The 25,283-nt window shown below is 48.0% G+C and overlaps 1 protein-coding gene across 1 annotated transcript in view; it reads left to right on the plus strand.

Moving 5' to 3' along the window:
• Positions 1-23,762, plus strand: part of TMEM178B (transmembrane protein 178B) — a 360,053-nt gene extending 336,291 nt beyond the window's left edge. Inside the window, exon 4 of the mRNA XM_045495901.1 lies at positions 18,670-23,762. Within this exon, the coding sequence (XP_045351857.1) occupies positions 18,670-18,920 (251 nt within the window). The 3' untranslated portion in view covers positions 18,921-23,762. The remainder of the gene's footprint in view (positions 1-18,669) is intronic.
• The last annotated feature ends 1,521 nt before the right edge of the window (positions 23,763-25,283 follow it).

Consider the following 25,283-nt stretch of genomic DNA (forward strand, 5'->3'; position numbering starts at 1 on the left):
TTCAACGTTATTTCTTTGCATCTTCCCATCGGCCCTAATTTTGTAGAACTGGGCCTGGAGAACCACAAAACAAGCACAGGGTCAGGCGATTAAGTAAATGGTAGAACCTTAAACTAAGGTCTTCAGACTAATCCCCGCTCTTTTTTCTCTGTTTCTGGGATGCGTGGAATTAAAGAGAAGGATACTTGGTGAGCCCACCTGGGACAAAACAGCAGCCTGAGGAATTAACCAGCAAGGCAGATGCAGGCTTCCTGGCAAGCCTTCGTTTATACCCGAGGCACAGGGGTCCTCCTTGCCCCCACCAGCAAGGTGGAGGGCTCCCCTTTGCCCCCCACCAGTGGCAGGCAGGTGTTTGTTGGGGGGCAAGACAGGAAGAGAGGGGTAGAGAAGCCATGAAGGGAGTCACTTCTACTACCAAAGTGTTACCAATAGCATCAGGTCCAGATGCGATGAAGGTTAGCCTCAATTTCACCATCTGCAAAATAGTACCTGCCTTCTAGGATTGTGCTGAGAAGTAACTAAGGAGTGGAACACATGAACATGGTCGGCCTGTAATAATAGCACTGCCTACGTTTTTACTCATGTGTGCTCAGTTTATCACCGGCTCTACCTTCTTTGGAGTTGCTAGTGCTTGCTTAGAGAGTTTAAGTACCTTGCCCGAAGTCACATAGTTCCCAGACCAAGGATTCCACCTCAGATCTATTCCACTCTGAAGCCTGGGTTTGTACTTATCATGCAGTGCTCTCTCTCAAATCAAAATTAAGTTGTTGACGCATTTATGAGCCTCCAGCAGCTCATCACCTGATAGGGTAAGAGCTGACTCCGTACAGACCTCTTGTCATGGTAGATGAAGACTACTGTTCTTGGCGGGGGTGGGGGTGGGGGTGGGGGGCAGAAAAGATGAGCCTGATTCTGTTCAAGGGATGTTTCCTAGAGGAATAGGAAAATGAGTCTCTTTGGCTGAGGGCCTTACCTTTTCATATGCTCTGAGACCAAAGACAAAGCTTGGGGCTCATGTAGCAAAAAGAATAATCTTATCACTTCTATAGCTCTGCACCAACCTCCCTCATCTCTTGAAGTCTGGTTTCTGTTCCCACCATGTCACAGAAGCTGCTTTCTTGGAGACCTGCTTCCTCCTGGCTCTTCTGCCCGTCACCTATCCCTGAACCTCCTCTTGCTGAGCTCCTGTGGATTTACCTGTCTCTGGTTTTCAGACTCTCATCTCTTGTCTTACATGACAGCACACTCATGACTTTTCCTTTTTCCTGGGCCTTTTCTGCTTCCTTTGCTCTTTGCTTCACCTGTAAATCTGACCTTCGGTGTTCTTTTCTTTTTCCCTACACACATGCCTCCTTGGCACCAGTATCTCCTCACACAGTGGTAACGATCTCTGCACAGACGAGCCTGGAAATGGTATGGAATGGCCTGTCCTGAGCTCCAGCCTCGTGTTCCTAACTGTTCACTGGACATCTCCACCCTTCTGGAAACTCAAACATGCCTAGGACTAGACTTGCGCTTTCTCTGTGTATGGTATGAATGTGCTTTATGTTTATGTCCTATGTGTTAAGTGCCCGGCTTGCTGCAGGTGCCTGACAAGTATCAGCTTCTGTCCTTTCCTTTCCCCTAATGAAATGAGCTGCTTTTCTTGCCTTCCTCAGCACGGGGAGTCTCCCAGTCACTTCTGAGTCATTGTTCACTTTTGCAGTGTCACCCGTACCTTAGCAGCAATTGTCAACATCTGCCAATATTTCCTGCGCCGTATTCTGTGTGGCTTTTTCATCCATATCCATTCCCCGAATGCCACCGGGGCCCTTCTTACTAAGGCAGTGTTTGGTGGTCACTCAGCCCTTGGTGGACACCTCTGACCCACCACTGAGTCACCAAACTCCCAGTCTCCATTTTCTCATCTGTAAAACTGAAACAGAGCTGCCTACCCTCTGTGGTTTTGTGTGGATGAAATGAAATAGTATACAGGAAAAGCAACCTAGCAGAGGAAAAGTATCGCATAGATGTTTATCTCTTCTACTTGCCACTTAATTCAACTTTTACACCACTCTGCCTTTCTAAAAATACACCTTGTGGGGCATCCGGGTGGCTCAGTTGGTTGAGTGTCCGGTTTGGGACTCAGGTGAGCTCAAGCCCCACATTGGGCTCTGTGCTATCAGCATAGAGCCCGCTTCAGATCCTCTGTCCCCCTCTCTCTTTGCCCCTCCCCCACTCGTGCTTTCTCAAAAATAAACATTTAAAAACATAAATAAAATAAAAACATGCCTCCTGCTACGTCACTGCTCTGGTGAAAACATTCTGTGGCTCCATGTCTGTCGGCGGCACCAGCCGGGAGTTGAACGTTGACCACAGTCTTGCCTCAGACTCCATTTCAGCCACATATCCTGGGCTTCCTCTAGACCATTTGCCGTTGCCCACCTCCAAGCCACCTTGCTAGGCCTGCCGATGGCCTCCACTTCCTCGAGGCTCAGTGTGCACTCAGCATCTTCTAGAAACTTTTTTTTTAATATGAAATTTATTGTCACATTGGTTTCCATACAACACCCAGTGCTCATCCCAACAGGTGCCCTCCTCAGTACCCCTCACCCACCCTTCCCTCCCTCCCACCTCCCATCAACCCTCAGTTCTCAGTTTTTAAGAGTCTCCTATGTTTTGGCTCCCCCCCTCTCTAACCTTTTTTTTTTTTTCCTTCCCCTCCCCCACGGTCTTCTGTTAAGCTTCTCAGGATCCACATAGGAATGAAAACATATGGAATCTGTCTTTCTCTGTATGACTTATTTCACTAAGCATAACACTCTCCAGTTCCATCTACGTTGCTACAAAAGGCCACATTTCATTCTTTCTCATTGTCATGTAGTATTCCATTGTGTATATAAACCACAATTTCTTTATCCATTCATCAGTTGATGGACACTTAGGCTCTTTCCATAATTTGGCTATTGTTGAAAGTGCTGCTATAAACATTGGGGTACAAGTGCCCCTATGCATCAGCACTCCTGTATCCCTTGGGTAAATTCCTAGCAGTGCTATTGCTGGGTCATAGGGTAAAACTTTCTGAATCAGCTTCACTAAAACCAGACTCTACCTCTGAATTCAGAGGTCACTTTGTACCATTTTGATGGCACTCGCCTCATTATGAGTATCCTGGGAGCAGAAATCTAGATAATTTCCTGTCTCCCCTCTGGGTCAAAGTCTCCATGGTAGCAGGGGGCCGCTTCCTTATTGGCTCCTCCTGTTGTCATTTTGCTCTTATTTCATTTAAAAGAGAGCATGCGTGCAAGTGGGGGTGGGGCAGAGAGAGAATCTTTAGCAAGTTTAGCCCAATCTCATGACCTTGAGATCATGACCTGAGTCAAAATCGAGAGTCAGATGTTCAGCCAACAGAGCCACCCAGATACCCCAGCTCTTCCTTATTTTAAACCTTAGGGGCACTTGGCTGGTTCAGTCCTTTGAACATCCAACTCTTGATTTCAGTTCATGTCATGATCCCAGGGTCATGGGATCGAGTCCCACATCAGGCTTCACACTGAGCATGGAGTCTGCTTAAGATTCTGTCTCTCCCTCTGTCCCTATTCCCTGTTTATGCGGTCTCTCTCTCTAAAGTAAAACAAAACAAAACAAAACAAAAACACCTTAATATGTTTTCTCCAAACTTTGACTTTTTGGACTTGGGTCCTTTCTGCTAAAGTAACGTAAGTTAAAGTCAGGACCATCTTCCTCCAAAGGTCCTTCAAATATCTGAAGACAGCTCTATTGCACTTCTTAATTATTTGCTTTACAAACTAAATTCAACTCACTAAACATTAATTGAGTGCCTACTGAATGCTAGTCATGTGGTAGCACCCAGGACATACATACAAAAACATGGATGGCTCCTGTCCTTAATGGCCACCCAGTCCGTAGTGGAGGCAGATGACCAGTGCCATAGCAGAGGGCCGGTGGGTGCACAGAGAAAGAGGATTTTTCTGTGCTGAACACTCAGGAGCAGCCTCAAGGGGAGGTAGTGATTGAGGCCGAAGGAAGAATCAAGTCAACTTGCCCTTACTGTTGTCCTCAAAGGGCTTTCATGCCATCGATCACCTGAGCCTGCACAGAGACTAAGAGTTGGCCACTTTCCAGAAGCAGTATGCCAAGTTTTTATCCCTTCTCGTTTAGGATTTCACATGTCATTAATACATTTCCGTTTTTTATATATCTCTGTGTAACTAAACTCAGTCGTGAATGAAGCAAAAAGAAAAAAATCCCTTTATCTAAAAATGCTTAAGCTGTTTTATGTGAAGGTAAAATATAAGTCTAGTATGATATTTGATCCCCTAATTTTGGCCGTGGCTAGAGAGGAATGCCAATAGCTGTGTCCTTCCCACTTCCCCCCCTAACAAAACCTAGGAGCTTCTTAAAGATTCGGCCACTTTTCCAGGCTACACTTCATTTAATGAAACTACCCCTTCGGGCTCAGCTCTTAACGTTTTCAGACAAGTTCCATTGCAGTCACGTTTCCCAGAAGCCTCTGGGTCACAGCTGCTTCTGGTCCCTAAGTTAGTATGGCCAAGGGGAGGCTGGACAGTGTTCTTTCCTTTGATCTCAGCATTCCCATCAGGGTCCATAAAGTAGGAAGCTTCTCTCTTCAGGAGGACAAGCTACCTTTCAAGGCTCTCTTCAAGTCCCAAGAGAAGAGGGGACTGACTTCTCTGGTGTGGTTGGGTCAAGAGGCCAAGCCTGTGGGACCTTAGCACCACCTGGGTCCTCTGCCCCTGCTTGCTCCTCCATATGGGCAGAATTCCTGGGTTGAGGCCCCAGGCCCAGGCTGGCATCAGGAGGCTCACCAGTGTGAGTCAACACTTCTAGGTGAATGTATCTGCTTTGTAAACCTCCATGTTCCTCTAGGAAAATCATCCTAAAATGTCAGCCTGAGGGAAGGTACAGGTGCACTTGAATGTGGCCACGGTTGCCATGCTAGCCTTATAAAGCCGACATGTTTTTGCCCTGTCAATCTCCTTCCTGTGACTCTTTCCTCACTAGAGTATGGATTCATCAAGCAAAGATGAGTAATTATCACTCTCCAAATCTCCAAGAGAAAAGAGGAAAAAGAGGTGCCCAGGCTGAGACCCGTTCATGAGCCAGGAGATGCTGGTGGGAGGGAAGGCTCCTTTGACGGGCTGGGATCCACACTGAGCTCCTGCGGGTCCTGTTCTGGCCACCAGCTTCCTCTGTCCACTGGGTTTAGTTTCTGGCCAACTGGGAAGTTACAAAGAGTCTTACTGAAAGAAAGTTAATGCTGTGATCTTGATTCGTTGCCTTTCTTGAGCTGCCCACCCTACACCTCATAGAAAACCTCTGTTCCTCCACAGAAGCTCACCCCTCTAAGTGGCCCAGATAAGGAGCAAAGCCATGTTATGACAGGTTATGATAGGTTTTCCAAGTTCTCTGAATAATTCAGCAACAAGAGTTCATTGCCTGAGCCGTGAGTCTGTGTGGTACCCAGAACCTCCTTGGGGCTGCACTTAGTCATGACCGGGGCTCCTCTCGCAATCTCATCATCTAGTCAATAAGTCTGATTGAATGAATCACCACCGAGTAGAGAGCCCTACTGGGGAAGAAGCTTCTGTGCTTACAGTCCAGCTCCAGAGACAATCCACATGCACGAGAAATGAGAGACAACATAACAAGCGTCAGAAGCATGGATTTGAAAGTACTGGCTCCCGTCCTTGCTGTGTGACCTTACACAATCTACTTAACCTCTCTATGCCTCACTTCCCTTATCCAAACCTCATAAAGTTGCGTTGAGGATTAAAAGAGCTAACTTTAAAAGCATTTGAAACAATGCCTGCCACATTATAAATATTACATATCAGTGTTTGATCCATGTGAAACTATATATGTGTTCAGTGACCCAGCGATGAGGTGACATCATCTCAAAGAAAGGCCGGGGCCAGCTGACAAATGTGCCAGGCATATGGAAACATAAACCACACCATGTGGCAGGCTCGCCTGATCTTCTGACTCCCACCCTAAGCCTCTTCCTCTCCTAATTAACATGGCATTGGCTTGGATCAGATAGGGCAGAAGCCTGAGAGATTTCTTTCAGGAGCCAGTAATTCTTCCAGGCACTTAAACAGCTGGGTCCCAATCCTTCCACGTTTACAATCATGGCAATTTAGAGCAGAGCCTCATATGCACATCGATGTCGAGTAATGGCATCTAATGGTCTCATCCACCAGCCCTTCTGTGCATGTCAGGAGGTGAGAAGCAGTAACTTCTCTCCAAGTGGCTCACATGTGACAAAATAACCGGTAACCGGTCCTAGAGCAGTTCAGAGAGAAGGGCACCTTCTTACCCCAATACCAAGAGTCAGGGAATCGCTTAACTGGAAGGACTGTAGAGATCTGGTTCCATCCTCTGTATTGTGTGGTTGAGGGATCATGGCCCAGAGAGGTGAAGTGATTTGCCCACTTCGTGGGCAGAGAGGAGACCAGAACTCAGATGTTCTGATTCTTGGTGGAGTTCTCTTTCCACCATGCATAACCCCCTGTGGGCTGCAGTTCTCCTACTGGGAAGCTGGTGCAGGCTGCCTTGGTGGACCTCCGGGCCAGGAGAGCCTTAGACCACCAAGACAGGAGTTCGTAGGTAATGATACATCTACTTGTGCCGGCTTCATGCTGGCCCTGGGGGGTGATGTGGCTTTTTCTGCAAATGCCTCGTGTACTACTTTGGAAGACCAATGAGTAGAGCAACCAGGAATCAGAGATGGTCTTCAGGAGGTTTTGAATTCCTTCAAGCATTGTCCCGAGCAAGAAACTCAGGACAAGATCGCCCTCCATCCTAGAGGTTCTCCAAGTTTGCTCTGTGGACCATTGTCATCCACCAGAAAGAGTTGGCCTAGAAAGAGAAGGAAAGAAAAGAGAAGCAGTGGCAGGAAGATGGCATGCGCTAAGTGGCTTTACTCTTGGAAGCTCACTGTTCACAGCTTGAGAATGTTCCTTTCTGCACAGCTGTAGATGCCACTCTCAGTTTAGTCAGGAAGCCAGTTGGATCCCACCAACTCTCAGCTCTGAACCAAGACCCAGATGGATAGGAAGCTCCAAAGATTCACATTGAGAAAGATGTGATGTTGTACTCTTGATTCATTGTCTTCCTAGGACTTTTCTCACACGTAGATATGTGCCTGCCATATAGAAAGCTCATAGCTCTCCACAGACCACCCACCTCAGATCTTCCCAACTTTTTGCTCCATGAAGCATGAAATATCCAAGGGCAGGTGGGCAAAATATAGATAGATGTATAATTCACATCTATATGCGCATGTCTGTAATCACAACCTCAAGAGGAGTAGAAGATACAACACCCAAGATTTGGCTTATATCAGGTGCTTATGTCTGAATGAATCATGGCTTTCCCATGAGAACAAATGGTGGTGGATTTTAACAGAAGGAAGAAAGGAAATTGTCATGCAGACTAAAAATAATAAAAATATAGCTCTCACAGTCCACTATGTAGTAGATGTTTAATGAATAAGTGTGGGATAACTGCAGATGCCACCTCTGTGTTCCAGAGGAACCAGATCAGAAGCTTTGTGGCACCTGTAAAAGGTCCCCAACTCCTGTTAAATAGTGATCCCAACACTGCTATCAGGGTTGCTCCCTTTTACCCATCCTGGTTGAGCCACAGGCTTACAAGCTGCTTTGCAAACCCACCAAGGTTGTCACGTGACCTCTGCTGGCTGCCGTAACCTCTCTGAGCCCCCTCTGAGGATGGTCCTTCTCAGAAATGTATTCTGAGATCTTCCAAATGCCATGGTTCTGGTTTAATCAAGTCCATAGAATGAAGAGTCCTGAGTGAGCTCTTCTTCTGGTTTCTGTCAAGGGCCGTTTTTTCCTGGTGTAGTATTTACCCTGGAGCAGGGCTGGGGGGAAATGGAGTGGGTGATGGAGATTGAAACAGCAGTCACATTTTTTTTTTTCTCGTCCTCCAGGACGATTTTTCTTCACCCTCACTTAAAGCCTTCCATTTCTAATATTATACCTTACATATAGAAAGCAATTTTAACTTCTGTAAGCCTTTTCACATTTATTATTATCGCTTTTCAAAATAATCCTGCAGAGAGTGTATTATTCCAATGCTGAATTTCTGTGAATACAAAAACGCTTCCTGAAACCCAAGGTGCCCACTGAAACAGGGGTAGGTGATCACATGCGTGGGTGCGCAAACCCCTCAGCCATCGCAGAACGGTATGGGAGGATGAAGGGTGGGAGGACCGGGCATGGTGTCGCCTTCCTTCCCCTCTAGGTTTCAAAGCCCATATTTTCACTGGAAGGCCCTATAGCCTGGAAGTCCATTTCTCCCAGTGACATGGAGTTTCATGCTTGGTGCTATGTGTAATGCAAGAGACATCACTACCCACAACTTCTGGAGAAAATGACAGTCTAGCTGAACACAAACTAGAAGGGAGAACAAGGGGGGGACCCTATAATTGTCAGGTTGCCTGTTCCAGACCAGAAAAAATGCGAATAATCTTAATGCTAGGCATGTTCAGGGAAGGCTTCTTGGGAGGCGGGACTTGGCTTGGACCATCAGGGGTGGCTATGTGGACTCTGGGTAGACCGGGAGGACAGTGGAAATGTCTGTGTCTCCAGTCAAGGTCAATGGACAGAGGTTCTTTGATCTCAGTAAATTCCCACCACAAAAAGCATGTGGACATCCACCAACGGCCTCTTCCATTTGTTCAGCCCTTTAGATATTTGCCCAAGTTTGCAAAGGCTCCGTCCTTGGCGTAGAGGCTGCAAGAGCCACGGCTCTTAAGATCAAATCTAAATCTACACCCAAAAGAATAAATGGATTGGTGGGTATTGAGTGAGAGTAAGCACAGATAACATAGGTGAGGAAGATGAGGTGGGGGCAAAAAACCAGAAGATGCCCAGCACCTGTTGTTTTATAGGGCTATGTTGAGATGCCTGTTTTCGCTACAGGGTGGCTATAAAGTCTGGAAACGTAGATGATCTTATTTTATTGCGGATTGTAATGATATGGTAATAAGCCACTTATTATGTATTCACCTGTTGCATTAGATTGCTAGGGCCGCCAAGATAAAATTCCACAGACTGGGGGGCTTAAACAAGAGAAATTTATCTTCCCACAGTCCTGGAGGCTGAAAGTCCAAGATCAGGGCATCAGTGGCGTTGTCTCCTCTGAGGCTTCTTTCTCACACACAGCCACCCTCTTGCTTGCCCCTTCACGTGGCCTTCCCTCTGTGCACACAGCTGGCTGGTGTCTCTTTTTATGTCCTAATCTTTTCTTGTAAGGACACTAGTCGGTTGGCATTAGGGGCCACCCTAACAGCCTCATTTTACCTTTATTAGCTCTTTAACAGCCCTGTCTCAGATATAGTCACATCCTGAGGCACAGGGGTCAGGTCTTTAATGTACAAAGTTTGCAAGGACACAATTCGGTCCGTGACACCAGCGCTTCCAGATTTGGAGGCCACCCTGTGGATATGCAAAAACCAAAGCATAAGACTCCAGGTTCTATGTTAGGAATCTGGAAGCATTGTCTTTAGAACCGATGCCAACCTGTATGCACGGGCCAGTCCCTTTCAGTGCTTGAGCTGGGGATGTTGCATTACCATGGCATGATTATGCCCAGAGAACAGCCTTGTAGCGCGTCGGCACGACCCCGGGAACACACACGCTGCTTGCCCGGGAGGGTGGGGGTGTGGCGGCACGCCTGCAGTGTCTCTGCCTGGAGCGTTTGCAGAGCTTCCAGAATGATGGATGGTTGTGTCCGAACTCAGGGCGCCATGCCTCACAGTGTGTTCTCGGGGGCCTGTCACCACTCCATGCCTCATCCCAACGAACCCCTAAGGCACCCTGGATGGAAAACCCCACGTGACCTGCCTGTTGGCTGCTGCTGATGCGATGGTGTATAATTCAACCGTAATTTATATTCCGTGCAGGTCTGAGCAAAGCTATAAAGAGCTCTTGAGAGCTCAATGCTGCCGAGGCATTTAATCTCCGCCAAGGAAGGGTTTAGTGGACACCAGCTTCCTAGGGTGCATTCGCTGCTGCTGGAGGAGGAGGGATCCTTTTTCTGTTTGCTGATTTGCTTCTTTATGGTTTTAAAGATCAGAGAGGAGCTCACGGGGGAGTGTCTGAGGGAGGACTTGGGCTGCTCCCCAGATGTCCCTGACCTGCACGCCCACGAGGGCACCTCTGCAGTCACCACTTTGCAGCAAGCTAGTGGGCTCGGGTCAGACCAGGGGCTCTTTGGCCACGAAGCCACACGGGAACGTGGGAGGGCCGGGATACACAGACGTCATTCCTCATTCCCAGGAGCAGAAAATGTCATGCAGATGGATCTCCTGCCCCAGAAAGCTGCAGAAATTATGTCCAGTGAAGTTTTGGGTACCGCTTGGCCCCATAAGGAATAGACATTTAGGAAGGTGCCTGTGCACCGAATATGTAACTGCCCTGGATTCCTGGGAGAACCTTCTCGAGGCCCTCAGTTTCCTGGCGCGTGGCCTCTTGAATTAATAAGAGCTTTGCTGCTGCCTAATCTGAGGCCTCAGTTTTGATGCTATTTCTACACAGGTCCATTGCTGTGGCATTACTACCGTGACATCTCTGACGGTCCCTACAGGGAGGCAGAGACACACGTCCTCCCCTCCCTGCCCGGGTATGCTAACACAGCAGCCGCCACATAGGGAGGCCCAGGTCACACCCTACACACCTGCAATCCATGCTCCAGGGTGCGCTGAGCAGGAAGCTTCCACCAGAACTCTGAAGAACCGCTTAAAAATAATTGAACTTTAAGGTGGTGCTGGGATGGGACCATTATTGGGCTGCTGATTAAGTGCTCCTGGGCAACATTTCAGGGTGGCAGACTTAGCTGCCAGCCCCCAACCCCAAACAATGCAATCCCAGCATGGTGTTTTCTTAACATTAGCAACACATTCCAGGCATCGGAGTCTCCGTCCTTGCGCTGGGTGAAGGCATTATGTCTAATTGAATTGACAAGCAAGGATTACTTTGTGTCATTGCTGCAGTATCACTGATTGGCACCGAGTGGGGAGGACTGTGAGGGAGCCTGTAGGAAGGGTGACTGATGTGTCCCACTGAGCCCAGGACTTTCTGGTTTGAGGATAAAAATCCCACGTTCCAGGGACCCACCCCTGTCCCCGCCGACTGCCAGGCAAACTAGCATGGGTGGTCATCCTACTAGGGAAGTAAGGCTTCCAAAGAATAAAGAAGTCAGGAGCTTACGGGAACTTGGGCTGGAAACCTGTAGCCAGGCAATACCTTGACCATCCATACTGTGTCCCTGGGGTTGGGGACACATAATGACATAGTACAGGGTGTCACATAATATCACATAATCCTATGAATCGGTCGTGTCTTGGTGGTAGCTGAAGTTGGAGACGAGGGTGAAGTTGCCAGAAGGAGGGACTTGGCAGAAGAAGGGAGCTGGGAACCTTGAGTGTACAAAGACTAGAGGAGGAGAAGTCCCTCTGAGGGACAGACAGGTGGCATGGAGCTGGGATCAAGAGGCAGCTCGGAGACCCAGGGAAGAGATGTCAAGCAAGGGGAAGTTGTCCAACAGAGAAACTGAAGCTCAGGGTTGGGGGGCGGGGTGCAGGGAGACTGGAATCTAATATCTGGCAATGCAGGGAGTGCTAATTAGAGATGGCAGCCATGTGGAGGAGGTGGATGGGGAAGCTGTGTTTGGTGTTGGCAGGCCAGGCGGAAGCCGTCTCCACCCTCGCCCCCACTCGAGTCTCAGCTGCGCCTGGAGCCAAGGGGACGGGGGACGGGGTGGGCAGCAGGCCCTGTCCTCGGCCTGCCGGGGGCTGACAGGACACAGGCAGGTGCGACCAGGGCGGGGCCGGGGGTTACAAGGTGGTCGTGAGTCCTGAAGGGGCTTCGGGTGGGAACGGTCAGTAAGAGAAACAGGTGGTGTGTTTGTACAATCAGAAGGAACATGATGTTTACGTAGTTCCTCCCACCTGTTGGCCGTCCTTTCCAGGTGGGGTTTGCAAATAGGGACACGAGAGGGGACTGGAGAGTGTTCCCTCCACGCCAGGGGGTCTTCAAGCGCGGGCTCTCAGGGTTCCAGGGGTGGTGGCTTCTCTTGTAGCTGGACTTCCTGAACTCCGGGTCCTTGCGAATGAGGGTCCTGGCACAGAGAGGGGTAATTAGAGTTCGTTTCTCTTCCAACCAGCTGGCGAGTCGGGCCTGGCTGCCTGGAGGGCAGGGCTGAGTAGGAGTTGGAGGCCCCTTCCAGGGCCAGCAGCTATGAGAGCGGAGACCTATTAGCTTCTGCCGCCAAAGGCATAGACTTGCAACTACGGGGGCAGCCATCGGACTTTGCTGTCCAAAGCTTAGTCCCTGTAATGACATACCTTGAGGCCCCCTTGTGAATGGATAAGCCCAGTGCTTTTCAGAAATGCTGAAATCACTGGACTCCTTTCTTCAGATGAAATTTCACATGGACTCACATCAAAGCAGGGCTATTCTGGCCAAAGAGAGGAGAGAGACTCCCTCTCCCTCTCCCGAGGACCTCCGTGGGGCACAGCTGGAAAACCACTGGGGAGGCACAATTTTAGAAGGAGGCCAGGGAGGATCTCTCTGAGGGGGTGACATTTGAGATCTGAGAAGAGCTAGAAAAAGGGCGTCCCAGATGAGAGAACAGCAAGTGCAAAGTCCCTGGGGTGGGTAGACGGTTAGCTAGTTTGAGACACGGAATGCTCTTTTCTGTGGCTAGAGTGTGGGGGTCAAGGTGAGAAATGAGGCCAGATGGGGAGGCAGGGTCTACTGAGATAAGATTCTATGGTCAGGGTAAGGAGTTGGGTTTGTATTCTGAGTGTGATAGGAAGCTATTGGAGGGTTTTAAGCAGGGGAGAGAATTATGATTTGATTACATTTTAAAAATATCACTGGCTGCTCTATGGGGGCAAGAACAGAAGGCAAGATAGCAGTGACTTGTTACGGCCGCTCACGTGAGAAATGATGGAGGCTGGACAAGGCTAGAGCAGTGAGCATTTGGGAAGTGAGAAGCTCTGTGACAGGGGCACACGGGCCTGCCTTGTCATCTCTGCATAGAGACCCGGGGCAAGGAGGGCACTGAGGGCAAAGGAGGGACACTCTCCAGACCAGGTGAGGCCCCCCACTTCTGTGTACTGCCTGTGGGAATTCTGTTCTTTGCCTGGGAAACCTTCCCTGGCCCAGCTTGATTGTCTCTGTCCGAGATTGACCCTAACCACCCACGACTGGGTATTCCTCCTCTTCCTAAAGACGGCTGGATGTAGCGGGGTGGGGGCTCACAGTCATCTGCTCCGCTCCCCATCTTCCTGCTGGAAGTGGGGGCAGATAGAGGCCCAGAGCTGGCTCTAAACTGCAGCCTCTGGGTCTGGTTCTGTGGTCACAGCATCCTCAATTCTATCGCCGACTAGATGAGAAGCTTGTTTAAAAAAATCTCTTTTAGTTTAGATTTAAAGATTCTTAAGAACAGGGATCATATCTTATTCTCCTTTTTATCATCTAGCATAAACACAGTTCAACAAATACTTGCTGATGAGCTGTGTTGCGTCACAGAGCCCACAGCCACAGGGATGTCCCCCTCCCGCTCCCACACCAGGCCTGCCGTCACCGAGACGTGACAATCATATGGGCACTGTCCCTGCCTCCCTGGCCTGCTTTCCACCTGATGTTTCTTACAGCCAGGTCTGGAGTACACAGCAGAGCCTGGCTCCAGAGGGAAGAGCTTGGGGCAAAGTTCTTTTCATTTAACTGCTCCGTTCTGACTGCAGTAGTCTAGGAATCTGATTGGAATTAGGCCCAAACCCCAAACCATGGGCGGGGGGGATTACTAAGAAGATGTGACGCTGCGTTATTTCTTGGATCCTCGCCTATCTCTCAATAAGTGCTCATGAGGAACAAAATGACACGTTCAAGAGACCTAGCCCCAGAGGCTCCAGTCTACTGCTGGGGGGGGTGGGAGGACCTCACACTGTACTTTGGGTAAATGAGGGGAGACCTTCCTATCCACTGCCATCCATGGTTTCCAGCAGGAGCCTTCAGAATCTGTCTTCACTCTGCAGAGAACCCCAGAGAGCTGTGGGGATGGCAGGGGTGGGGTGGGGTCTGCACCCTACACTCACCAGTTAGTCGCCAGTTTACAGGTCTGAGAGTTTAGTTCATCATCTGAGAAAACTGGGACAGTTAGGGAGCTCGGCCACCTTTGTCCCCATCTCCTCTACTCTCTGGGACTCAAGGGACTCAGTGGGTGTTTGTCAAAGTCTGTTGTTAGGCTGAGGAACAAGGGCAGCACATCATTCATTCAGTCCATTGATGGAGGACCTGCCATATACATGTGAATATCCATTTGTAATTACTAATGCGCATTTTCAAATTTGAATTTACAAGTCCAGAGATATGTAAAAACGATTAAGTTCTTGATTGTAACAGAAAACAGTAGCCTTATGTGGAAACAGAACCTGTTTCCAGTCTTCTCTCTTTTTCACACACAGTTTCCTAACAAGTCGCTTAGATGGTTGGCTCAAAGGGCCCTCTTTCGTGAGACCCCTAGAAGTTTTCTCCCGTCAAGGGCAATATGGACAAGCACTAACAGAAATTTCAAAAGGTTCCAAAGTCACAGAAGAGCGGATAGGAAGTTAAGGCTAGAAGATCCCCTATTAACTCCATTAATGTAACCCAACAAGATGTATGCTATCCACAGGCTGGGCCATTTCCAATTGGTAATTAGCTCCACACAGACCTAAGCTCTTTACTCTCAACGTATCAACCGCATCCTTTGTGTCCTGTCCACTGTACTTGCAGAATACACCATTAAAACAGCGTGTATCAACATTTTTCAGCTACTGGCAACTCAGGAAGATCAAAACTACTCGAGGTCAACCTTCTCCCCCAGAACAAATCACTGGATTTAATCGGGAGGATAGTGTACCTTTTGATGATAAGGAGTGTCTCCATTTTTTTTTACAGCATCTTGTAGATTTATATAAAATCAGTGGGTGACCTCCTCACACACAGAGCTTCAGTTTACAAGATGATGATTCAATCCACATCTCTAGCTCAGAACTTTCTATCAGGCTCCAGATCCATGGTTCCAAGTGCCTCGCCATCTCAACGGCAGCTCAGATTTGAACTGAGCGCACATGCATGCACACACACACACACACACACACACACACACACACACACACACACTTTTCCTGTCCTTAATCTAAGTTTTAGCAAATTGTATCCGTGCACACTCAGGTTCGCAAGCCAGGCAGTAAAAGAAGCCTTCTTGAGGCACAGAAGGCCAGCTCTGGTTTGTTGGCATTTGGATTATTTGAAACTGGTGTCACATGCAGCTTTTCTTTAGTTCTTGCATTTCCAGGTTGTCACCCTCTCATTGGCCCTGCCCCACAGGCTGCCCCCTTCCTTCTGGACCACCTTTCCTCTTCCCCTCACCTGGCTCTGTCTCAAGGTTACACAAAGGCCCTCTGCCCTAACCCAAGGGTCCCACCAGCCTGGTCAACGGAAGTCACCTGACGAACCAAAAGTTTCCCATCCTCTTCCCCAAGACATGCCGACTCAGCAGGACCGAGGTGAGACCTAGTCCGTGTAGATATTATCATAGAATTCCATCTGAGCCCCAGTGCACAGCAGGAGAGACTGGGTTGCTTTGTCAACTCCCTGAAGTTTGGGACCCCTGCTCTACCAGGTAATGATGCTGCCACACGTGTATGTACATAGTGGCTGTCACTACACATGCACACGTGTGCACAATCCCATACACTGTGCACAAATGCATGCACGTGCATGCACATATACATACACAGAAACACTGCACAGGCACACATATGCACGCATTTTATTTCTGGGGCTCCTGAGCCCAGGTCCCCCCTGACACATCACTTTACGTGGCCTCTAGAAGGAGTGTTCACTGAACAGGTATTCACTGCGCCCTCCTCCCTCCACACCAGCCCCAATCTCCCTTCTTCCAGGTCCTTGTAGCAGGCTCCTTCGCAGTCTTTGGGAATGCAGATCAGAGCCACCAAAGTGCCTCAACACCTTCTTTCACTCAGCCTAATGTTCAGACCTCTCAGCCCAAAAAGCAGTGTTCACCGCGGATCTGAGACTCACTTTGGCCCCTCCAACTACCACGTCTCAGCGCCACCCTTCGCCACGTGCACATCTTTGTATTTAAATCTTTGTTCCCAGGTGGGATTCCTTTCTTAATCTAGAAGGAAGTCACTAGGTCAAATGTATGAATATTTTGAGGATCACTTTCCTGTAAGGAAACACCAGCTTACATCTCCCCCAGAGTCTATGGGATGGTCCATTTTGCTGCTTCCTCACTAGGTTTGGAAATAATCATTAAAAAACAAGACGAAAACCCAAATGCCACCGATTCGATTATCTTCTCTTACTATGTCTTTATTTTCCAAGTCTCTGATTATTGGCACAATTGGGCATTTTTCACATTTATTGCCCGTTTGTCTTTTTTTCTCTGTTCTCTGAATGTTGGACTATTAAGTTTTATCTTTCTCTACTAAAACCTTTTTCTAACTCAGTGGTCCCAAAGTGTAGTCACTGGACCGGCAGCATCAGCATCACCCAAGAGCTTGTTAAAAGTCTAAATTCTCAGGTGCTACCCAGACCTACTCACCAGAAACTCTGGGGTAGGGCCCAGCAGTCTGCTTTAATAAGCCACCCAAGACTCCAGACTGCCCTATCCCAGACTGAGTGATAGAGAATTCATCTTGAACCCACGTGCACAACAGGAGGGACCCACCTTGTACGGCACCCATCTAAGCATGAAGGATAAGACCACAGACTCAGGAACTAGCCTGCCTGAACTTATAGCCCAGCTCCACCAGTTACTAGCTGTGTGATTTTAGACAGATGGTTTAACCTCTCTGAGCCTCGATTTCTTCCATCAAATAGGGACAGAGACAAAATAGGGATAACGATGTGACCTGCATAGATTTATTTAGAGAATTAAAGTTTCCATACATGTTTAAGCACTCAACACAGTTCCTAGCACACACACTTAATAAATGTTAGGTACAGCGACTGTCACCATGACCGCTGAAATTATCACAAGCTCATGGGCCTGAGGCCTGGAGGAAAAAAGGTTGGATCTTAAGGAAACTTGGCCATCAGGAAGCAAGAGGTCTCATAATAAATATAAATATAATGCCCCTCCTCTTGTCCCCGCCCCCTAAAAAATATGCTTCTCCCTTTTCTTTCTTCTACTGACCCAACCCAGCCTTCTCAAACTTCACAGGTCATTGCCGTCATATCAGTTGCTGACAGAAGAAACGTGAGACGCAGCCAATATCGAGAAAACCTTTTTTTTTTTTTAAGTTTATTTATTTTGAGAGTGAGAAAGAGAGAGAATGGGGGAGGGCCCGGGGGAGAGAATCCCAAGCAGGCTCTGCACTGGCAGCGCAGAGCCTGACGCAGGGATTGAACTCACAAACCATGACCTGAGCCGAAACCAAGAGTCAGACGCTTAAGCATTTAACCACCCAAGCCCCCCAGGTGCTCCAAAAAAAGCTCTTGAACTCATTTTGGGTTTGCCACATATCTCCAATGGTTAAAAATTTTTTAATTTTTATAACATTTTTATAACATTTTCTCTCTTATAGCAGCCTTCTCATTGAAGGTTAGTAGGAGTAATTTTTTATTTTAAAAATTTTTTTAACATTTATTTACTTTTGAGACCGAGAGAGACAGAGCATGAACGGGGGAGGGTCAGAGAGAGGGAGGCACAGAATCTGAAACAGGCTCCAGGCTCTGAGCTGTAAGCACAGAGCCCGACGCGGGGCTCGAACTCATGGACCGTGAGATCATGACCTGAGCTAAAGTCAGCCGCTTAACTGACCGAGCCACCCAGGCGCCCCAGGAGTAATTTTTTAAAAAGAGGAGTTCCCATCATTAAGTCTGTCAAATACTCATAAGACTAGGTTAGATGCATGAGCTTATGCTACCGTGGGTTATACATCTTCGTGGTGAGAAGTCACGTACAGAGTTTCCGAGAGGTTTTGACTCTGCTGCCCCTTTGTAAAGGAATATCTCAGAGGGTCGGTGTTCCAACTTTGGGAGATGCTGTCTTACAGGAAAAGGAAAAGGGCTCCCAGGATTGGGGTGACTTGTTGGTGAATGGGTTAAAGGAAAACCCAATGTCGTATAGGAATGTTTTACATAGGAAAGAATAGACGTTGTTTTTCTCTGTAAATAAGTAGCAGGTGGGAGGGTGGGGTGTGTTTTCTGTGTCTCCCAAGAAAGACGGTGAATTTTCAATGCTTTAGAAAAATGAGTTGAATACTCTTTTGTCTCACCATACCCCACATGAGACTCTACTGCGAAGCTTATTTAGTATTTTCCCACAGGCAAGACTTCCCAAGTTGTTCCAAGACCGGGCAATTATTGCAGAGTGAGGAGCCATGATCTCTTGACACTTTTCTCCTCTCCGTGAATATTTCCAGCTACGGATCTTGGTGGCTTATATCTGCGTCTTTTCACCTTGCCTACTCAAGAAAATTGAAAAATGCTGTCAACCTCACTTCTCTCTTTCTCTCTCCCTCTCTCTCCCCTTTCCCTCTTCCCTTTCCCTCTCCCTCACCCCACCCCATCCCATGTTCCTTGCCTTGCCCTCCAGGAACTTTCTGCATCATATCACTGTGCACCTGTGTGGCTGGAATCAACTTTGAGCTGTCACGCTACCCACGCTACCTGTATGGACTCCCTGATGACATCAGCCATGGATACGGATGGTCCATGTTCTGTGCATGGGGGGGCCTGGGCCTCACACTAATCTCGGGATTCTTCTGTACCTTGGCCCCTTCTGTCCAACCTGTCCCGAGGACCAACTGCCCTAAATCCAGACCCGAGAATGGGACAGTGTGCTAAAAAAACAAACCCATACATATATATATATATATAAATATATATATAATATACATATATAAAACAAAACTAACTCAAGATGATGCCAGTGCCAAGGTAGAGTTGAGTTGGCTCAGGCACCCGCATCTCGTCGGACTTTGTGTTGCCTCATCACCGAGATGGGGAAAGCATCCCCGTCACGTGGCTCTTCCATCATTTCTTAACTTTTGGCTCCACGGTTTTTTGAAGACAGAGCGAACATCACCACTTGTGATAGCGTCCTGATCCCATCACTCACGAGGATGGGGTGGTGGGCTGGGAAGGGACAGTGCCAGTGGTCTGAAGCGGCACGGATGTAGAGAAGGAGGTACCATCCATTGGGCCAGCCGTGAGGACACCACCCCAACGCCGATCGTGTTGCAGAGAAACAAAGCCCTTAGTTCATAGAATGTAACCACATCTTTGACGTCATTTGCAGATCACTTCTCCTGATCTTCCTGTTCTGATTCCCTTCCTGGCCCACCAGCAACACACAAGAAGTGGAAGAGAAAACAGACTGAGAAGGAAGTTTTCTCTTTGTTGCCAAACTTTTGGACAAAGTTACAGAGGTGGGAAGGGGGAGAGAACAACGTGCTGAGGGCAAGATCCACGTCAATAAAAGGACACTTCAGTGGATGCTCAGAAAACCCAGTCTCACCTTCCAGCTGCCTTACATCCAGTTAAACAAGAGGCCGCCCTACCCCCGACCCCACCTGCACTCCCTGGGCAGATTGGAGCCTTGGAGTAATGCTGTGGTGTGTGTGTGTGTGTGTGTGTGTGTGTGTGTGTGTGTGTGTGTGTGACTACTTTTGGTGGTTTCCTTTTTTCCTTTTCACCTTTTAAAATGGAAAGACTTCATTATGACTGTTGTCTCTATCGTTTGTGGTGGTTTCATGGGCCAGGGCGGAGTCCCGAGACCTAGGAGGAATAATGAGGGGCAGGCCAGTGTGGGTGCCCATTCTGTAGTTTCAGATCCCTGGAGTGTGTACGTGTGGTGGGTGTTTTCTGAGTGTGGGGTTTTATTGTTTGTGTTGCATTTTTCTATTATTTGTAGTGCAGCCGAAATTCCCAGAGGGCAGAACTGAGAACAAAATCACTGGGCAGAGGGCCCGGTGGTCCTTCACATCACAGTTCTGGGATGCCACGGGATTTAGTCCTCTAAATCTGGAAGTTCAAGACAAAGCTGGGCACAAAGCCGTGAGAGAAGAGGGGGAACATGGTTCAGGAGGGAGAAGGAACATTGCCTCTGTTGCTGTTGTACAAGTACGTACCAAACCAGATCTTCACTCCCCATCATGGAAGCTGTCCTTTGTCACTGGACATCCACCCCTCTCCTGGGGGCGACCTCTGTACAGATGAAAGAAAATGGGTCACGTGCAGAGAGAGCATCTCCATGCTCCGTGGGCTCAAGTTTGTATGATATTGTGTAAATTAATGGCGAACTCCGGACTCTTTCCATCTTCTTCCTTTCCCTCTCGGTATTCAAGGCCATGCATCCCCAAACAGCCATCTTAGTGGCTAGCCCCCAAACAGAGGTGGCATAAATCCAGCCCGATGTCTCAGGCTCGTTCGAGCACACTGGCCCTGCAGGTGTCGGCGAACTACCATGTCAGCCAGAGTCGTGGAAGCTGTAGGGACAAGAGTCTGCCGGGAAGAGGGGGCAGGAGCAGCTGACAGTCACCTCAGTGACCCTGCTGGGGCTGAGCTGCCCCAGGGAGGCAAGGAGTGAATCCCCGAGCTGTACAGCCATGGGTCAACCATGTAGCTGAGAATTCAGTTGCTTCATAAATAGATATGCTTTGGGCGCTTTGCCAACAGCTCAACAGCCTTCTTTCCCACCCATGTACCTGTTTCATCGACCTGTCTCCTGATCTGTCTTCCTACCAGTCCCCACTTCTCATCTACTAACCACCTCTCCCTCTTCCATCCGCCAGGCTACGAGTCCTGCCTGTCCCCTCATCTGCTCTTTTTGACTGTGTGTGTGTGATTCACATCCAGTTAAGACATCCCATGTGCATGAATGGGCCTGAATGTGGGTCTCTGTATACGTGTAGCTCCCTGGTGCATTTTCTGTGTGTTTTTGTCAGTATGTACCTGGACACGGTTGTGGGTGTGCTACTCAAGGCTTCCTTCCCAGCGACACTGGTCAGCTTCTGCAAAAGGTCTCGTGTGCGCGTGCCCCTTGTATGGGTGTGCTGAGAGATGAGGGGTAAGGTGTGGAGCAGGAAACGCTATTCTCTTCCAGTTGGGCTTCAAAGGATTTTTTTTTTTAAATAAAGGATTAATTCTATGAGAAGAGAAATCATTTTTGGGAAACCCTAACTTTTCTATTGTATACAGAATTAAAAATTTCTTTTTCTTGGAAAGCTAGATTTCCCCCTTAAAGGAAAGGCATGCTAGGGCTTGAGGGAAAAGTGAGAAGCATCCCAGATTGAGAGGCTTTGTGTCTTCCTTCCAAGCATCTTGAGTGGGCTCTGCTGAGCAGGGAGAGACAGGTGTCCACGAGCGTCTGTTTGGAGCAGAGGGCCTGTCTGTGACCAGCTGTTTCCCAGGTGCAGGAAAATGGAGAAAGAAATTCTACAAGGGGCCACTTGCTATCAGTCATTTAAACCTTTCTTGAGTAACTGTGTTTGAGGACACTGCCTCACTGACCTGTGACTATTTATACCTTCTTTTTTTTTTTATTCCATGCTTGCCATAAATGGATCATCCACTCTTTCCAGCTACTAATCTTTGTGATCGACCCTTAATACAGCTTATTGTGTCCCTTTGAAGCCTTCCTGAAATGTTAAGAGACTCCTAAGAAAGAAGTAAACCACCTGGGCTTAACTTGCCATCAGTAGAACAGAAGCTTTGAGCTACTTCTTTGGTAGCGGGGCCAGATAGGAGCAGATACACTCTGAGGTCTGATCCTGCTTGGGGCCAATAAAGCCCCATACAGATGGCAAATCCTTGCCCCGGTGTGGGGGACCGGGGAGGCGGAGGCCGGGGAGGGGCTCAATCCCTCCAGTGTAGGGATCCAAGTTAAGACCCGCCGTCCCCACGCTATTAGTGAGGCTCTGGTGTGGCTGAAGAAGAAGGGAAGGGGGGTGGGGGAAGGAAAAGAGAGCCTCTGCTAACTCCAAATCAAAGTAGAACCCAACCTACTGATGGGATTTAGGGTCGGCAGCTTCATAAAAGTCCCAGCCCCGACCCCAGGTGAAGTTCAGATTCCTTACCAGTGTGCATGCAAGGTCTATGACCATGTATGTGTTTTGAGCTCCATGTGAATTAGCCTTAAGCATGGGGCTTTCAGCTTTCATTTCCTTCCTTACCCTATGAGATTGGGGATTCAGACAAGTGAGGTGTCTGCCTGGAAAGAGGTCCTATTTCTTTCTCTCCCCATTTTGGGAGCTTTGGTTTCTTTATGTTTCATTTTCCTCTTTGCTCCCTTCCTCTTTCCTTCTGCATCAACTTAAAATAGTCAATCAATTAAAATAGTTAAGGAATTTGTCTCTGGAGAGGCTCATACTCTCCAAGCAAACCCCTTCCTCATTTGTTGTGGCTGTGGGCTTCAGAAGGAGGTCCGTGGCTTCCCGGCATTGAAATATAAAACATTTTTAAATGTGCCTATTCCAGCTTCAATCCTCCTGAAACCCTCTGCCTTTCAACAATTTACATCCTTTCAGCTTCAGGGATCACAAAGTCAAGAAGACTCAGCATCACCCAGCCAAGACAAAGCCTTCCTTGTTCACATGTCCATATGCCACCCTCGGAGCCCATTCTGGCATATTCTCTTGTTGGGGTGTGTGGTTCCACCTAACAGTGCTTGCCTTTCCTTTGATCAGGGAAGGCGATATCCTGAAATTCTTGAGTATAGGCCCTACCTCTTAACAGTCCTTCACAGTCATGATAAGAGGTGTGAAATGAACCACGTGTGGTTGTTCTGATTCAACGGGGGATGTGCTGCTTAGGTCCCTAAAGCTGCCTACCTGAGTCAGACTCAAAGTAATGAAATCAAGCCCATCACCCAGAGGCATGGACTCTGTCTTCCCCTGGCTTATTCTGAGAGTGTTAATTAACTGTTTTTTAAGTATCTGGGGGGAAGGAGCGAGAAGAAAATACACTCCGGTCATCTTTGGTGTGGTTTGTGTGGGTTATTTGGTTGATTCTTGCAACTAAAGGGAAGCTGCTTTTCTGAAAGTGTTCCTCCTCCCCCAGGGGCCAACCATCCCAGTGGACAAATCCAGCCCTTTCCAGGGCAATGTGATGAATCATAGAGGTGATTTCACCATATTTAGAAGTCATTGGTGCATACCAGCCAGGTTGGCTTCTGTGCTATCTTCTAGCTGGTATCCAGCAGAGTAAGGGGGCAGGTTTTTAAACAAGTCCCCTTGAGCTGATGGACATAAAAGATTCTGGTGTCTCAAAGCAGTCAACTTGGCGGGCTGCGTTTGGACTCTTTCCGTTGATGCTTCCATGGTGCAAAATGTTTCTTAAACATTATTGTTCTCAGACTACATTATTATTGGCTATTGGATTATTTTTTCTGAATAATAGAAAATTGTAGAGAATTAGAAAAATAAAGTACCAAAAAGACGAAAGGATTGTTTATAATTTCATCACTCAGAGGCATCATGATGACCCCAGTACCTACGCAGTGAGTGGTTGTCTTGGGTTGGCACTTGGGGCTAGGAGTGTAGTCTAAGGCCACAGAACCACACTGGTCTGCATGGAGTTAACCCGGTGTTCATAGCAGGAGAAGAGCAGGGCTCTGAGCCCCTAAAGATGGCAAAGGGACTTTCGTAAAAGGTCAGTGCCGGAGCTTAGGGACGGGTGGAACAGAGGGAAAAGATTCCTACGTTCTTTCCTTTTTTTTTCTTTTCTTCTTCTTCTTTTTTTTAAAGTGCTATCTCAATCTAATTGTAGGTGTAAGAGCACGGAAGCCAGAGTAACTCACTAATTAAGCTACACTTCTCTAACACAGTTACTGTAAAGTTTCTTTCAGCTCTGCCCTCCAATGATTTGTGACTCTGGGCACTGTGTCTTCTCCATACTTGAACTTCCTCATCCACAAAATGAGGATAGTGATAACACTTTACCTCATGGTATATTAAGGGTGGCAAACAAATTGCCAAGTGATTTGCAGACATGATGTATCATATAAGTTATGTGCTGTTCAAATGATCCTGGAGCAGCAGAACCCTGACTACATGGAGTTCTTCCACGTATGTGGCGCCTGGGCCTTGTTGCTGAAAGGACAATCGCAAGTGGGAGGTCATCTTGGCCACCAAACAGGACCGTCCCTATCCAGCTTCAGCACGTGGGATTCTCCTCTTCTATCATTCGGGTCCCTCACGGAGGTTGGCTCCTTAACTTACCCATTCTCAGGCTTCCTTCCTTTTGTCCAAAGCCAGTTTTGCAAAAGGCACTCTTAATCCCTCTCGATTATTCCCAGAGGTGATGGAATGAGCAAACCATGTGGAGCAAAGAGCATATAACCATTAACCAAGGCACAGGGTCAATGCTTTTCTTTCTTTCTTTTTTTTCTTTCCTGCAAACATCATTTGTAGCTGTGCATGCACTGGTGGTGGGAGCAGATCAGGTTCTGAAATGTTTTAATGGTCGTTTAAGATGGGAACAAGTTTCAGAGAACTGGAATCTTCTTTCTCTTGTCAGTTGGTGAAGCAGATGGGTTCATGAAAAGCATATGGGTTCTCATGGGATTGAGAATGGATGGCGCATTCACTGGGAGATGTTCTGGGTGCGATCCTGTTTGGGAAGGACTGAATCCTAGATTCTAAACAAGACTGCACTTCCAAAAGGGTTTGCACGCTTTCTGCTTTGCAGGGGAACTGGCTTCGGTGCTGTAGGAAAGCCTCCTCTAAGGGAAGTCCACAACCTTGCTCACTATAGGGGTAGAGCCCAACCAGAAATGGGGGAACTACCCAACCATAGGGGGTGTTTGTTCACTATTGAGAGGCAGAAAACCATAAGCATGGGGGCTGGCCTCACTTTGACGGATGCCAGCTTCAGCAATGACAGCCCTGCCTTTCATTTCCAAGGACTGGGTGTTGGAACTCTGTGTCCCTCTCTCCTGTCTCCCATTACTCCCTCCGGCCAAGCCTTTCCCTTCTTTCCCTGGTTACCTGGAGACCCTTTCGAGCCTGAATGTATCGGTGTGCCTGTGTTGTTGTGGATGTAATGATGCTTTTCACTCACTCATTCTCAGATTCCTTTCCCACTTCCGTCCATGGTTGTGACTGTTTTAGATCCAAGACTTTCTGTAAAAATGTACAAATAAAAGTGGAAACTGAAAATAAGGGGGAGGGAATTGAGATGAAACAAATGCGTTGATGTAGCCCTCAG

Source organism: Leopardus geoffroyi, chromosome A2 (assembly GCF_018350155.1).
Source record: "Leopardus geoffroyi isolate Oge1 chromosome A2, O.geoffroyi_Oge1_pat1.0, whole genome shotgun sequence".
Taxonomy (NCBI): domain Eukaryota; kingdom Metazoa; phylum Chordata; class Mammalia; order Carnivora; family Felidae; genus Leopardus; species Leopardus geoffroyi.